Raw genomic sequence first — 13143 nt, 5'->3', positions numbered from 1 at the left:
TCAATGAGAGGAATACAATTCTATATAAATGATACGGAGGGTAGCTGTGTAAAGTAGTTTTTTATAACGAAATTTGCATATAAAGCCTCAAAATCTGCAACACGGAAAACTAGGGCGAGGTGTTTGAGAAAACTGAGCACTGAAAACGACTGCTTCTGCTTTCAGGAAATAGATTATGTTGCGGTTCCTTCCGTGCAATACATTATATGGTACTGAAAGTTCTAGAAATAAGACATTTTGATGCTTGAACTTACCTTCTTACTTTTTCGTCGCTTCAAAATTGCCACTCCATGTCAAACATAGCCGACACCCCGCAAGTGGCGTTCTACACGGTGGGTATTGACTGCTTCTTTTTATAACTTCATAGGGTTGTAAAAGTGTTGACCGTGCGCACATTATTAGAATGAAGCGCGCACTTCGATGAAATTACAAAAAGAAGCATGCAATGCTTATTTAACTGAACAGACAACGCAGACATGTTTAGTCTTTATAATGATCTTTTAGCGAATATTTCTTCGTACCAATTAGATTACATGTTCAGCAAGGTACACACATAGTGCATATTTTGTTTGATTTTCCAACATTTCCTTCAGAAAGAAATCAAATTGACCATACTATTTCACGTTAATAAATTCAGACTGTACATTGTATATCACTTGATATAAGATTACACAGACATTAAATATCCAGTATATTCCTGGTACCATAATCTATATAAAAAATAAGGATTCAAATTAAGGAAATGCCATATGGTTGTTAATGAGACAACTATATGTCAGTCTGTTTTTCACGAGGAAACTATCCGACTTTTCCCTGTCAGACAAACTGACCAAAGCATTATATTATGTATGTCATTGAATTTTTGGTATAGATTAATTGGTCTTTCGCGGGCTCATACATGTATAAAACATTATTAAAATAATTAAATGCGTCAAATTGAGAGAAAATATACCCCATTCACTGAAAGAATTACAAAGCAGAATGAAAGACAAAGATTAGAAAACAGAAAAATATATCATGAAAATGCTTAGCAAATTATACAACAAATGCTAAATAATATCTCTCAAAAAATAAAGAATGTTTCAGCATTGAATGTTAAATATTGCTCAATATAATGAAATATAACATTTGTTGATCACTTGCAGTCTATATATTTGAATAAAGTTGCGATTGCTATTTTTAAATAAAATATTGTTATATAATGATATGTTATGTTTCAAAATGGATGAATGACAAGTAAAGCAGGCGACACAATCCAGCATGTGATTCCAAATTTAAATTTCTGTTGTCAAAATACATTTCTTGTAGCAAAAGCTGGATAATATTATTAATAATAATTCAGAAATTATATTCGTGGATTACGAACAAAACCTCTTACGAAACTATTTTTTTAAATATTTAATATATAACACTTAGACGTGGATATTAATAGGCCTTCCTGGCAAATAATCATGTCGTCTATGTTAAAAGACAGGCGTTGACTATTAGCATCCTTGTACATGACTAAAATACTATCATCATTCTACGTTAATCATTGTTTGTAATGTGTTAATTGGCAAGAAATACACGTATCAATATAAAATAGTATGTTAATATTAATTATTAATTAAATATATTAGTTCACAGAAACATTTGAAGAGTTATGACATGAACATATATACTGATGAATTTAAAAAACGCAACACATTTTGGTGATTTTATTTACCTAATCATAATTAATCTGCTATATGCGCTGATGTCCTTCTTATTAATAGAATCCTTTTCATCACAGCGTTGACAAGACTATGTACTGGCTTGCTTAGGTTATCAATTGACTGGGTCAGATTAGGTGAACGTTCGTCCCAACAAGTACACCGTCCCAACGCTAGACATACATTTGTATAAACTGGGGGTTGCCAAAGGTTCTAAACGCCTAAATCAAATACAAAAATGTAATACATGTAAAAAGCAGAGGGTTTCACCTTGTGTGTTGATTGAAATGTTGAATACTTAAACTTTCTTTTTTCTTCTCGTGCACCTGCCTGAACTTAGCTCTTTTGTTCTATATAAATCCACATTGGGGGCCTCTGACAGACTGAGTGAGCGTAACATCACTGTTATCGATAGCCGATGACAAACAATTTGAAGGTAAATGATTCAGTAATATTACCAAAATAAGTATTGCGGTTGTCTACGCTGCAATGAAAATGATTCTGATAACTATGAATACTGGACTAACCAGAGGGCATACTGGATTATCGTTAAACCACTTAATTCCCGTAAAAGACTGTAATGATCGTGACAGAGTTCAAATCAGAGGCAACAAAACTAAACTCAAAACATCCCAAAGTTTGACTTTGGCTACAAGCAGACATGGCATGTGGCTACAATCAGCCGTTGCCTTAAGAGTGGCACATACACATATAGAGTGAAGACCATGTTTTCAAGTGTACCTTAAATTTACAAAATAAACGTGATTTAACAACTCAAAGTTTAAACGAAATGAATGAATGTTATGTTTATACAATTGATATTTTATACATAAGGGAGCTTCCATTTAAGTTTTATGGTTGGAGGAGGCTAGGATTAAAAATAACACCTCACTTGTTAGTATATATTAGTTTAATATCCTTATTTGTCTCTCCATAAATTGTCATCCTGCCTTTTTTTGCAAACTAAGATGCTCATCCTGGCTTTTTATTTTTACAAAAAAACAACTTCTGTCCTGCCTTTTTTCAATTTTAAACTTACCCCTCCATAAAAATCTAATGGTAGCTTCCTAATGCATACCTGAAAATAAAATAATTGATTTAGTGTTGCGTTTTTTAGTTCAGTCATTATAGGTGTTTCCTTTTCCCTATCCTATAAATGAATCACTTGCTAAACTTATAAATAATTACTAATAACAAACCAAGGTCTCTTTATAATTTACAATGAAAAATTGGCTCATAGTTTATGTGCAAAACAAGGAATGAAATCATGCAAACTATTTTTGAATCATAGTTTTTAACATCTGCAAAGAACGATAAGATGAAAATGTATTACCAAGTCACTGTGACACATAAATATCATTTAGAGATAGAAGGGATTTATTTTCGGACAAACCCACATTTATAACTTATATTGAGAACATTGATGAGTATTGATTGGTTGATTGGTTGTTGCCCAGTGGCAAAATATTTAATGCCTACCCATGACGACACATATCCTTATATACCATTAAAAAGTTATAATTGTAGAAAATGTGTTTGTTTAAAAAGTTTTTCAGTTTTGCCGGTGCAGCGATACTAACTATAGATTTTCAACAAACGACTACTCAATGCCGTAAGGTAGTAGCGAAGTAGATTTCAAGATTTCAGTAAAAGTAAGGGAGACCCCTAAAATAAGATGGTAGCTCCTTTATTTTAACGCAGAGTGAAGAGACCATTGTTTTGTGTTGCGACACTCATTATTTATTGTCACTCTTCAACATTTCAATTTGACAAGCCGTATTGTGTTGAAATCATAGTCATTTAAGAGTCTCATAACATGTATAACATAAACATCAACATAGATATATAACTGACAATAAAACAACATTCAGAAAGACATTTATTATGAGAGAAATTATGGGACAATGGCAATTTCTAAGGCACTTTTGTTTTGCTTTCTTTTAGACGCATTTGCTGTAACTAATTGATTAAAATTACTTAAGTATATATATTCCATATGGAGATGCTCCTACTTACAGGAGACTTATACACCGAAGAAGAAACAGAGCGCCATCTGTCGTCATAATGATCGTTAGCATAATACAACGATGATAGTTCACACATCGACATTTCACACATTGACATTTAACGAATCGACATGTTAAAGGTTCCAAAACATCAATATACAAATTGACAATTTACGAATCGACAAGTTACAAAACATCAATATACAAATTGACAATTTACGAATCGACAAGTTACAAAACATCAATATACAAATTGACAATTTACGAATCGACAAGTTACAAAACAGCAATATACAAATTGACAATTTACGAATCGACAAGTTACAAAACAGCAATATACAAATTGACAATTTACGAATCGACAAGTTACAAAACAGCAATATACAAATTGACAATTTACGAATCGACAAGTTACAAAACATCAATATACAAATTGACAATTTACGAAACGACAAGTTACAGAACAGCAATATACAAATTGACAAATCACACAGCTACAAGTTACAAATTGGCAAGTTACGAAGTAAGAATTTTGAACCCGTTGGCTTTCCATAATTTTCCATATAGCGCGAAACGGAAGACTTTTTTCCCCATATGGTACGAAATGGTTTTTGTTCATGGTTATGAGTGACAAATTCATGGTACGCAATGGTAATTTGGGGTACGGAATAGCAATGGTACGAAATGGATATGGTTCGAAATGACTAGATACCTTAATTGTTCTTGGGCGATGATTGCCGCTGTAATGTGTTATCGTGTTCAATGTAAGCAAATTATCAGATGTGAGTGTGATAAAAATTAATAGACTTTTTGAGGCAATAAAGACAGGATGTAACCGCCAACCGGTTTATTCCAAACGATGTAGATTTCGAAGCGACAGTACATCAACAAGTAAATGGAGGTATCGCAAGCTTATTTTCTTAATGAATGTTTCTATATGCATGAGTTTTTGGATATGAAAATAAGCATATTGATGTAGTATGACTGTCAATGAGACAACTATCCACCAAGGTTCATATGAATTAAATGTAAACAATTCAAAAATATAACGGTCTAATGTGTAACATAACAATTTTTGAAAAAAACAATATATATTACAAACATAATTAAACAAACGACAACCACTACACCACAGTCTCTTAACTTTGGACAGTCACATATAGAATCTTGCAGGTAAACATGTTTGCTTGACGTTTTGAAAGTTAAAACAAATCTTTAATTATTAACATATATTTTTATATAACTTGTATGTATAAAAGTGTACCAACCTGACTGTTGTACATGGCGCTGTTATAGCAAAAAACTTACAATGCTTAAATTAATGCTTTGAACATACATTTTTATGCAGTCAGATATATCGTTTTATTTTTGTCTTGAGAAAGCGTCACTGAGAGTTGCGAACAACCAACCAGGTGAATTATAAATACGTCATATATGTTCTGATTCATTAAGAATTGATTTTTATATCTAAAATTACGTACTTATAAATTGACGAATAATGTATTGTAAACAACCTTGACCTCGCCAATATTAATAAAACAGTTTTACACATTAATTATTAATTTTACAACAAATATTTCCTCCTTACGATCAATCATTTAAAATACCTAGTTTCTTTTTTTAAGTTAACTTTTTCTTAATTTACCACAAGATTCCAATATTTACCACAAAATCCCCATTTAAATAAATTTGACCGATATTATTATAAATATATACAATATTAGGTCAATATAAAAAATATATACTTTTATGTATGAGGCTGAGAATCTGGGGATGGGCAAGGTTCTACTGCAATTAGGTACACTCATTGATTTAAAAACAAACATACATATTTTTGTAAAATGTATCAGGCTTTAATTTGCATGCAGTGAGTTTTCTTTTTGAAATCAAAAGTAAAGTTGCGTCAAGTTATATTTAATAAAGGGAACATTTTTATTTCACCCGGTAATATATTCGAATCCTTGGTCTACCAACTGTGGTTTGGTTCAGCATACATTCCCCCCTGCACCATTGGCATCCTAAGAGAGTTAATACAATTTTAGTTACTAAGTCTATTACTCAAGACATGTGAGAATAAAAAAATAATAAGAGGGTCATCATCCAATGAGTTTTCTGTTTGACATTATATGTCGAGATCATTTATTTCTAACAATGTATAATGGATCGATATTATGTATTACTATTTCGTCTCAAACCTTGGAGATCGGTGTATAAGAGCAACACATTAACAAACTATAAAAAAAAAGGCAGCTGAAAAGGACTAAGCTCATCAAATCGATACAAAGCAGAACAACTCATATGTAGAATAACGTAATCAGAGATCAATATTTTAATTAGATTGACTGCTCATATGTAGTTGTATACGTCAGACAAAAGACTCACCAATGACGCTAGAATAAAAAAGTTATCCCAAATATAGTACGAACTCACAACTCTGAAATGTTTTTTTTTTCAAAATAAAGCTAAGATTATCTTTTCCTGGAGTGGGACACTGAGTATTACCATAAGGATTAGTTTAAAGTATTGTAAACAATTAATCTGTGAATATTTAAGAATTGAATGCTTCTTTTTGTAAATTTATTGGGGTGTAAAAGCGTTGACCGAAGTACATTTTGTATGAAGCGCGGAAGCGCTTCATTCTAAAAATGTGCGCACGGTCAACGCTTTTACAACCCTATAAAGTTACAAAAAGAAGCATTCAATACTTATAATTACATTTTTTAGCTATGATCATGAAAACACGAATTTTATATATTTTTTTACTTAATTCACATGTGCACTTTATTGTTGGACCACGTGTTATCATGAATGAAAAGTTGTATTGAGCAATGTAACTGCTTACGGAATAACACGTGATGTGCAGTTAGCCAATTAGAATAAAGAATTATAATGAAACATACATCTAATGTAATTATTAATAGATCAATATAGCAGTATATCATCAAACTCAATAAATCCTTAGAAAAATAAAAATTCTGAGACGTCCGGTTGTGCTTTAAGAAATGTGCATGATATAAGAACTGGAACATTTACTTGACCTTGCATAAAATTAATAAAACCGATTGTTTCTACGCATGATTATATTAAAGAATGTCATGTCATATGTCCTTGAATTGAAAGTAGCAATTACGATAGATTTCCACGTTCATTTCATATTTATTACAAATGACATCGAATAATATTAATTATATAAACCTATTTTAATATGGTTTATGACTGTGTTTTTTAATTCTTAAAGTGCAACGAGGGAAATATATAAAAAAAAATAGGCCATGCTTTTTGCGTATACCAATGATGAGCAAATATTATTTATAGCGATGCTATTTAAGGAATGACTAAACTATTTTGTCTGTCTATAAGAAAAATAAACACCAACACATATGGTGCAAACTGAATAACCTGCGTAACGTGTTATCTAAAAGTATGCACCACATTTTGGAGGTTATTTCGAATAGACAGTAAGCATGACAAACTACAATTTTGACATTTTATTGTCGATGACGTCACGTACGTTCACAGGACGAAATTTGTCTATGAACTGATAGACAAAAACTTCCAGCCAATCAGAGGATGTCTTACATCCAATTTCTAATTATAAATTATTTCATTTGCATTTAATGGTCGGATAATTCTGATTTTGTGGCAACATCAGACAAAGTATTTGCATCATGAAAATCATCACACTTTATCGTAGGTTTTGTGTTAAAAGTTTGGAATATAGGTTTTTAAATTAACATTTGTTTTATTCTTGTTTACTACTATTTATTGTTATCGGTAAGAATTGTAATAAGTATCTTACATTATAATCAAACGCACCTCGTTCTGAATCAATATATTTAAAATTTTCAGTGCACCCTTAAATAATTTATTGATACTTGTATATTTCAAAATTTCATTTAAATTTGTACTTGTTTTTATCAAATATCCACTTTTAAAAAGTAGCTTTAGGGAAAGAAATCATGGTAACATTTCATGCAATACTTTTCTACTATATAATATGTAGAGATGTGGATTTTCTACAAAACTTCATACAGTTTGAATTGAAACAACAAACAAAACAGTTTGCATTGAAACAACAGTAAAAGTTTGAATTAAAACAACAAAAACAGTTTGATTTGAAACAACAAAAACAGTTTGATTTGAAACACACAAAAAAAAAAAAAAAAACATTTCGATTTACAAACGTGTTAATTGGTCATTTTTTTTTATTCAATTATTTTACCACGTTTGGGCATTGCAAACGAGTCTGTTATATACAATTTTTAAGTTTTATATTTCAAAAGGTTAAATAAGTTTCCTTACGATCTTTGGAGTATGAATTAAAAAAACGAAGCCAGTTGTTGTTTCTCCAGCCGTTGTGAGAACAAAATATTGAAGTAAATAAAAGTTCCATTTCATGTTAAAAATTAGATACAAACGATGATTTGTTTGGATTAACATCAACTTCGATTTTTTTTTGGATTTTTTTTTATAAATGAGTTAAACCTGTTGATCAATTGGCGTAAAAAGTAACATCACAAAAATACTGAACCTAATTTTAAAAGGACAGTTCCTAATCAGGTGGCAAAATAAAAAAGCATCAAATAAATTGACAGCTGTCCCATTCTTGACTTTTTAAAGACATTTTTTTATGTAGAAATGGTTGGTTAGACCTGGTTTTACAGCAGGCTACAGTAAACGACGAAATCGAACAATCTTACTGTGACGTATAAAATAGAAACGACAATAATATATCGTTAAAACTTCAAGTGATGGTAAGTTTTCATAATACTTATTTTCAATAATTAAAAAGTCTGTTGACCTTAAAATGTAAAAATAAAAATCCACGTCACGGTGATTTATTGAATACTGTCACATTTGATATAAATATTGTAAATTTGATGAATAATAAAAATCAATCAGCTTCTTAGATATGATATAAGTATTTTTTCCAAATTTTCAATTTGTCGCAGATAGTTTTTACGAATGGAGGTCCTATTATCTTTTTATATTGTAGCTGCGTTGTCCGTGACCTTCGTTGATGGTGCTGGATATCTACAGGTGCGACCTCCCACATTAGGACAGTGTTACTATGAAGATATCAACACAGCCCATTTTAGCTACAATAGGACTTTTTGTGAAGGTAAGAATGTAAGTTACTATTTAAAATGTCAAAACAGCAATACTTTAATACCAAGAGAACACGTTTTTGTGCAATTTAAAGTTTTTTCTCGTAACATTTGACCTTTAAATTATATACATATATTTAATTTACAAGCCTGATATTCAGAATAACAGTAAAACAAAACGTAGTTTCGATTATTGATATGAAATCGGTATAACTACAAACGAATTGACTGCTTACAAAAGTTTTATAATTTAGAAATATATTATCTTAGCTTTATAAGTGAAATTGCACTGTAACTCCGTACTTCATTTGACATTTTTAACATTTGTTAGACTATTCTCATGTTACCGACTTTTGACTCCGGATTATATAAATTTCAATTGAAAACCTTACTATCTTTAGTTAGTAGTCGATCATTTGAGAGTAAACACCGGAAGTTTAATAAAACAATACAAGCAATGCAATTATGGGGGAAAGTTCGCCGATGATTTTTTTTCACGTATAGAACAGTAAAAAGTAAAATCACAAAAATACTGAACTTAGAGGAAGATCAATTGGGAAAGTCCATAATCACATGGCAAAATCAAATAACAAAACGCATCAAAAACGAATGGACAAAAACTGTCATATTCCTGACTTGGTACAGGCATTTTCAAATGTAGAAAATGGTGGATTAAACCTGGTTCTATAGCGCTAACCCTCTCACACTGTTAGTCTCATCAATTTCCGATATTTTTACATTGATGCGTTAAATAAACAGACACAATTAATATAATAGTCAAAATATGGGTACATCAGTCATCATCGTTTAACAATTTTAAAAGGAACAATTTAACAGAACACAAAAACATCTACTATCTACGAACACATTTATTGAGTGTCTGACGTCAGAAAATTTTATACGTCAAATGAATTTGTCGTTCAATGTGCATACAAACAATTTTAAAATTTTCATGGGAATGTAAGCATACAGGGTTAAAAAATCAAAAGTATGTAAGAATAAATTTAAGATTATAGACCGAGATTTAAACTAGTCCAAAAGTTATATATAGAATTTATAAGAATCCAAAAAAATTAATTCCACTACGCGATTGAATGATTATGACGTTTGTGGTTCAACGTATATTGTAATTCATAATAGAAATATATCATAATGACATATAATAGAACAATATCATACTGACGGGATCTTTTAAAGTACAGAGTCACGTTATAAAAACAAAAGAAATACAAAAAGTCGCAAATACAAACACATTGACGAGATGTATAAGTACCGAGCCACGTGAAACGGATATCACATGTTTCCCTTAATTGGACCGCTTGTAAGCTCAATTTGACTTCTTCCAGTCGATCTTCCTTGACTGAGGACTAGGTTGTCCTACCACAGAGAAGGAAAATATAAAAACTCCCGAGTAATACGTCGGTAATACAATAATAGTCATATGCAAAGATAACAGAGTAACTTCATTAACAAAAACCGCAGATAACCTGAATCTTTTACTGTGGTTACTTAGCTTTTGCCAAGAAGAAACAACTAGTCTATGCCCTCTAAAATGGCTAAGATTTCGATAAAGCGAGGCGTGCTGATTTAATTGTTTATCTAATTAACCAGTGGTTGTTTAACGTCCGTTGGCAAATATGTAACGAATGTATAGGACTATGATGACGATGACCAAACATTTCTCCTATCGTATAGTTATGCTCTAGCTCTTGCTGATTTATTAGTGATCAAAAATCGTTCAAACGTAGAACTTTTTTATGTGTTTCGGCAGACCGTTGCATAAAAAAAAACCGAGATCTGTTCTCAGACCAAAGACCCCGGTAGTTACTTTAAGGTAGATTATGCTAGGTATATGTTTCACGTGATAGAATTTTCTTATACCTTGCCAAAATGATGATTTTACTATGCTCGTTTTAAAAATATAATAAAAAAGATGGGTCATCGTGTTATTATTCAAGCTATCAGTGGTTGAAATGTGTCTAAATTTGCTGAGAATGGTTATGAAAAACACATTTTTGTGCAGAATTTTGAATTAAATTGTGAGACGATAGGTTTTATAATATGTTTTAAGAAAATGAAAATAAAAATGGTATCACCAAACTTGTTTTCTTGCTACAAGTAAAAATAAAAAATATCCCTATCAGTCCAGTATATATATTTGACTAAAAGAGTTATCTCCCCTTAAAAGGCGTAGTTGAAAAAAATGATTCTAAAACGCAACTGTTTGGTATTTGTTTTAATATTTTGGAAAATGCAATATATCAGCACGTTTTCTTCTAAATAAACAGTCTAACCAATAAAACTGAAAATCTGTTTTCAAATTTGCAAATAGCTAGACGGATTGTATACAGCGATAGTATAATCCAAGATGGCGGTTAACTATGCATCTACCTTAAAGTTATGTTATAAGAAAAATGAATAATCGGATGACAAGAAAACATTTCTGTCTGGATACAGGAAAGTCTTCAACTTTGACTTATATTTTGACACTTCTTTATATTTGATCCGTTTATATTAGACAAAATGTTAAATATAATGTAATTTTTGCGTGTCAGTAAGTTTCCAATTATACATGTACATGTACCAGCCGTCATACTATATAATTTTGACGTTGACATTCTCTATTACCACATCTTCTATCAAGTCATAGCCAAACCATAATTTTGTCTACATCTTAATTTTAAGCACAAAGTGAACATGCATTACCAATACTAATAATGTTTTTGACATATTTTCAATTTTTAAGTGTAACGTATGTATAATTCGTGTTTCATGTAATATGTGTTTAGAAATAACAATAGTTGAAAAACGAAGGTCTTAAATAGTTTGCAAATAAATAGGTACTGTGACTACTTCCATGAGGTATAAACATAAGAAAACGTTGTGTGTATGCTATTTAGACAACTCGTCAAAAACAAATGACTAACAACTACAAATGTATTACCAATTTACGTCCGCCAACAACGAGTTGTTGAGAAACTAATATGAGTGTTCTTATAAATGAAAAAGTACACAATACAGCGAGTATCACCTATATTACACATAACTAGCTTTTGATGCTTTTCTGGTGAAATTATATTTTTTTTCATTAAGATTCTTTTCTTCAAACTTCAGGTTTGCTCTTTAATGTGTGTTCGCCTTCAAACTTTAATTTCATATTTTCAAATATTCATACGGGTATGGCAACGTTCATGTTTTTTATGACAAAAAAATAACACTTTTCTGAAGCATTCACATACTTTTTTCAGGACCAGCTTATTGGTGTCAAATTCACATATGTTGGATTACATGTGGATCAAACAAAAGACAATCGCCAATCAATATCGATACACGTAAAACACAATTTAGGCTATTGCCAATGCCAAAGTTCTACAATCTACATAAAAGAGTTCCAGCAACTATAAAAAACAATGGTAAGTAGCATTACTATGGTGTAATTTCGTAGTACATAGTTTAAGGCAGTACCCAACACTTTAACTAAAATTAATTTGGCTCGTTTAATTTTTCTTAAAATTTTGACAAAGTATTTACTTTGACCTTTTTACAAAAAATATAAAAATTTCAAAAAATAAATAAATCAGAATAATTACACTGGTTATATAGCATTTTGACAAACACTTAATTTGATAATTGAAAAGCTTAATATTCCCTTAACAACACAACGTAATTAAAACGTTTAGCTGATTTTACAGAGTTATCTCCCTGTAGTGTTAGGTACCACCTAGAACTTAGAATCGTTAGATCATTAATTGTAAAAAAGGAAAGATATTGGATAAAAATCCATGACAAAATCAGTACATAAACAGCATATCAGGAAAACCAAAGTATGGTGTTCTGCATCTCATGATCACATTGAGATAACTCTTATAAGTGTTCTTTATTTCATTATCACTCACAGTGAGAGCGGTTTAATTTGTGTTCTGCATCTCATGATCACATTGAGATAGCTCTTATAAGTGTTGTTCATTTCATTATCACTCGCAGTGAGAGCGGTTTCATTTGTGTTCTCCATCTCATGATCAAAATAAGATCGCTTTTATTGGTTGGCTTCATCTCATGATCTGAATAAGAGCGCTAGCATAGGTGTTCGTCGTCTCATGAGCACAATGAGACCACTTTTATCGGTTTCATCCGTGGAAGCGCTATTATGTGTGTTATTATTTCATGATCACAGTGAGGCCTTCAACTCGGAACAACAAATGTCACACATAAAAACAAAATGAAGACGACAACTGCTAGCACCGGATTTTCTTACAAGAAACTAATTTATAATTAAATTGTTCAATTAACTTCAAGATGAAAATTCGGTAAATCCTAATTTAGATTTATAATGATTTG

At 30.9% G+C, this 13143-nt stretch overlaps 1 protein-coding gene and 1 long non-coding RNA gene across 2 annotated transcripts in view; one reads left to right on the top strand and one right to left on the bottom strand.

The window, feature by feature from the left end:
• LOC143075891 (uncharacterized) overlaps nt 1-13143 on the bottom strand; it is a 57243-nt gene that overhangs the window by 4810 nt on the left and 39290 nt on the right. Inside the window, exon 2 of the long non-coding RNA XR_012978453.1 lies at nt 2731-2769. This is a non-coding gene — a long non-coding RNA (uncharacterized LOC143075891). The remainder of the gene's footprint in view (nt 1-2730; nt 2770-13143) is intronic.
• Nucleotides 12090-13143, top strand: part of LOC143074542 (nacrein-like protein) — a 34621-nt gene continuing 33567 nt past the window's right edge. Inside the window, exon 1 of the mRNA XM_076249946.1 lies at nt 12090-12218. Within this exon, the coding sequence (XP_076106061.1) occupies nt 12164-12218 (55 nt within the window). The 5' untranslated portion in view covers nt 12090-12163. The remainder of the gene's footprint in view (nt 12219-13143) is intronic.

The sequence above is a fragment of the Mytilus galloprovincialis genome, chromosome 5 (genome assembly GCF_965363235.1).
Source record: "Mytilus galloprovincialis chromosome 5, xbMytGall1.hap1.1, whole genome shotgun sequence".
Taxonomy (NCBI): domain Eukaryota; kingdom Metazoa; phylum Mollusca; class Bivalvia; order Mytilida; family Mytilidae; genus Mytilus; species Mytilus galloprovincialis.
Note: the sequence above shows the minus strand (reverse complement) of the source record. Positions and strands in the feature narration are given on the sequence as shown.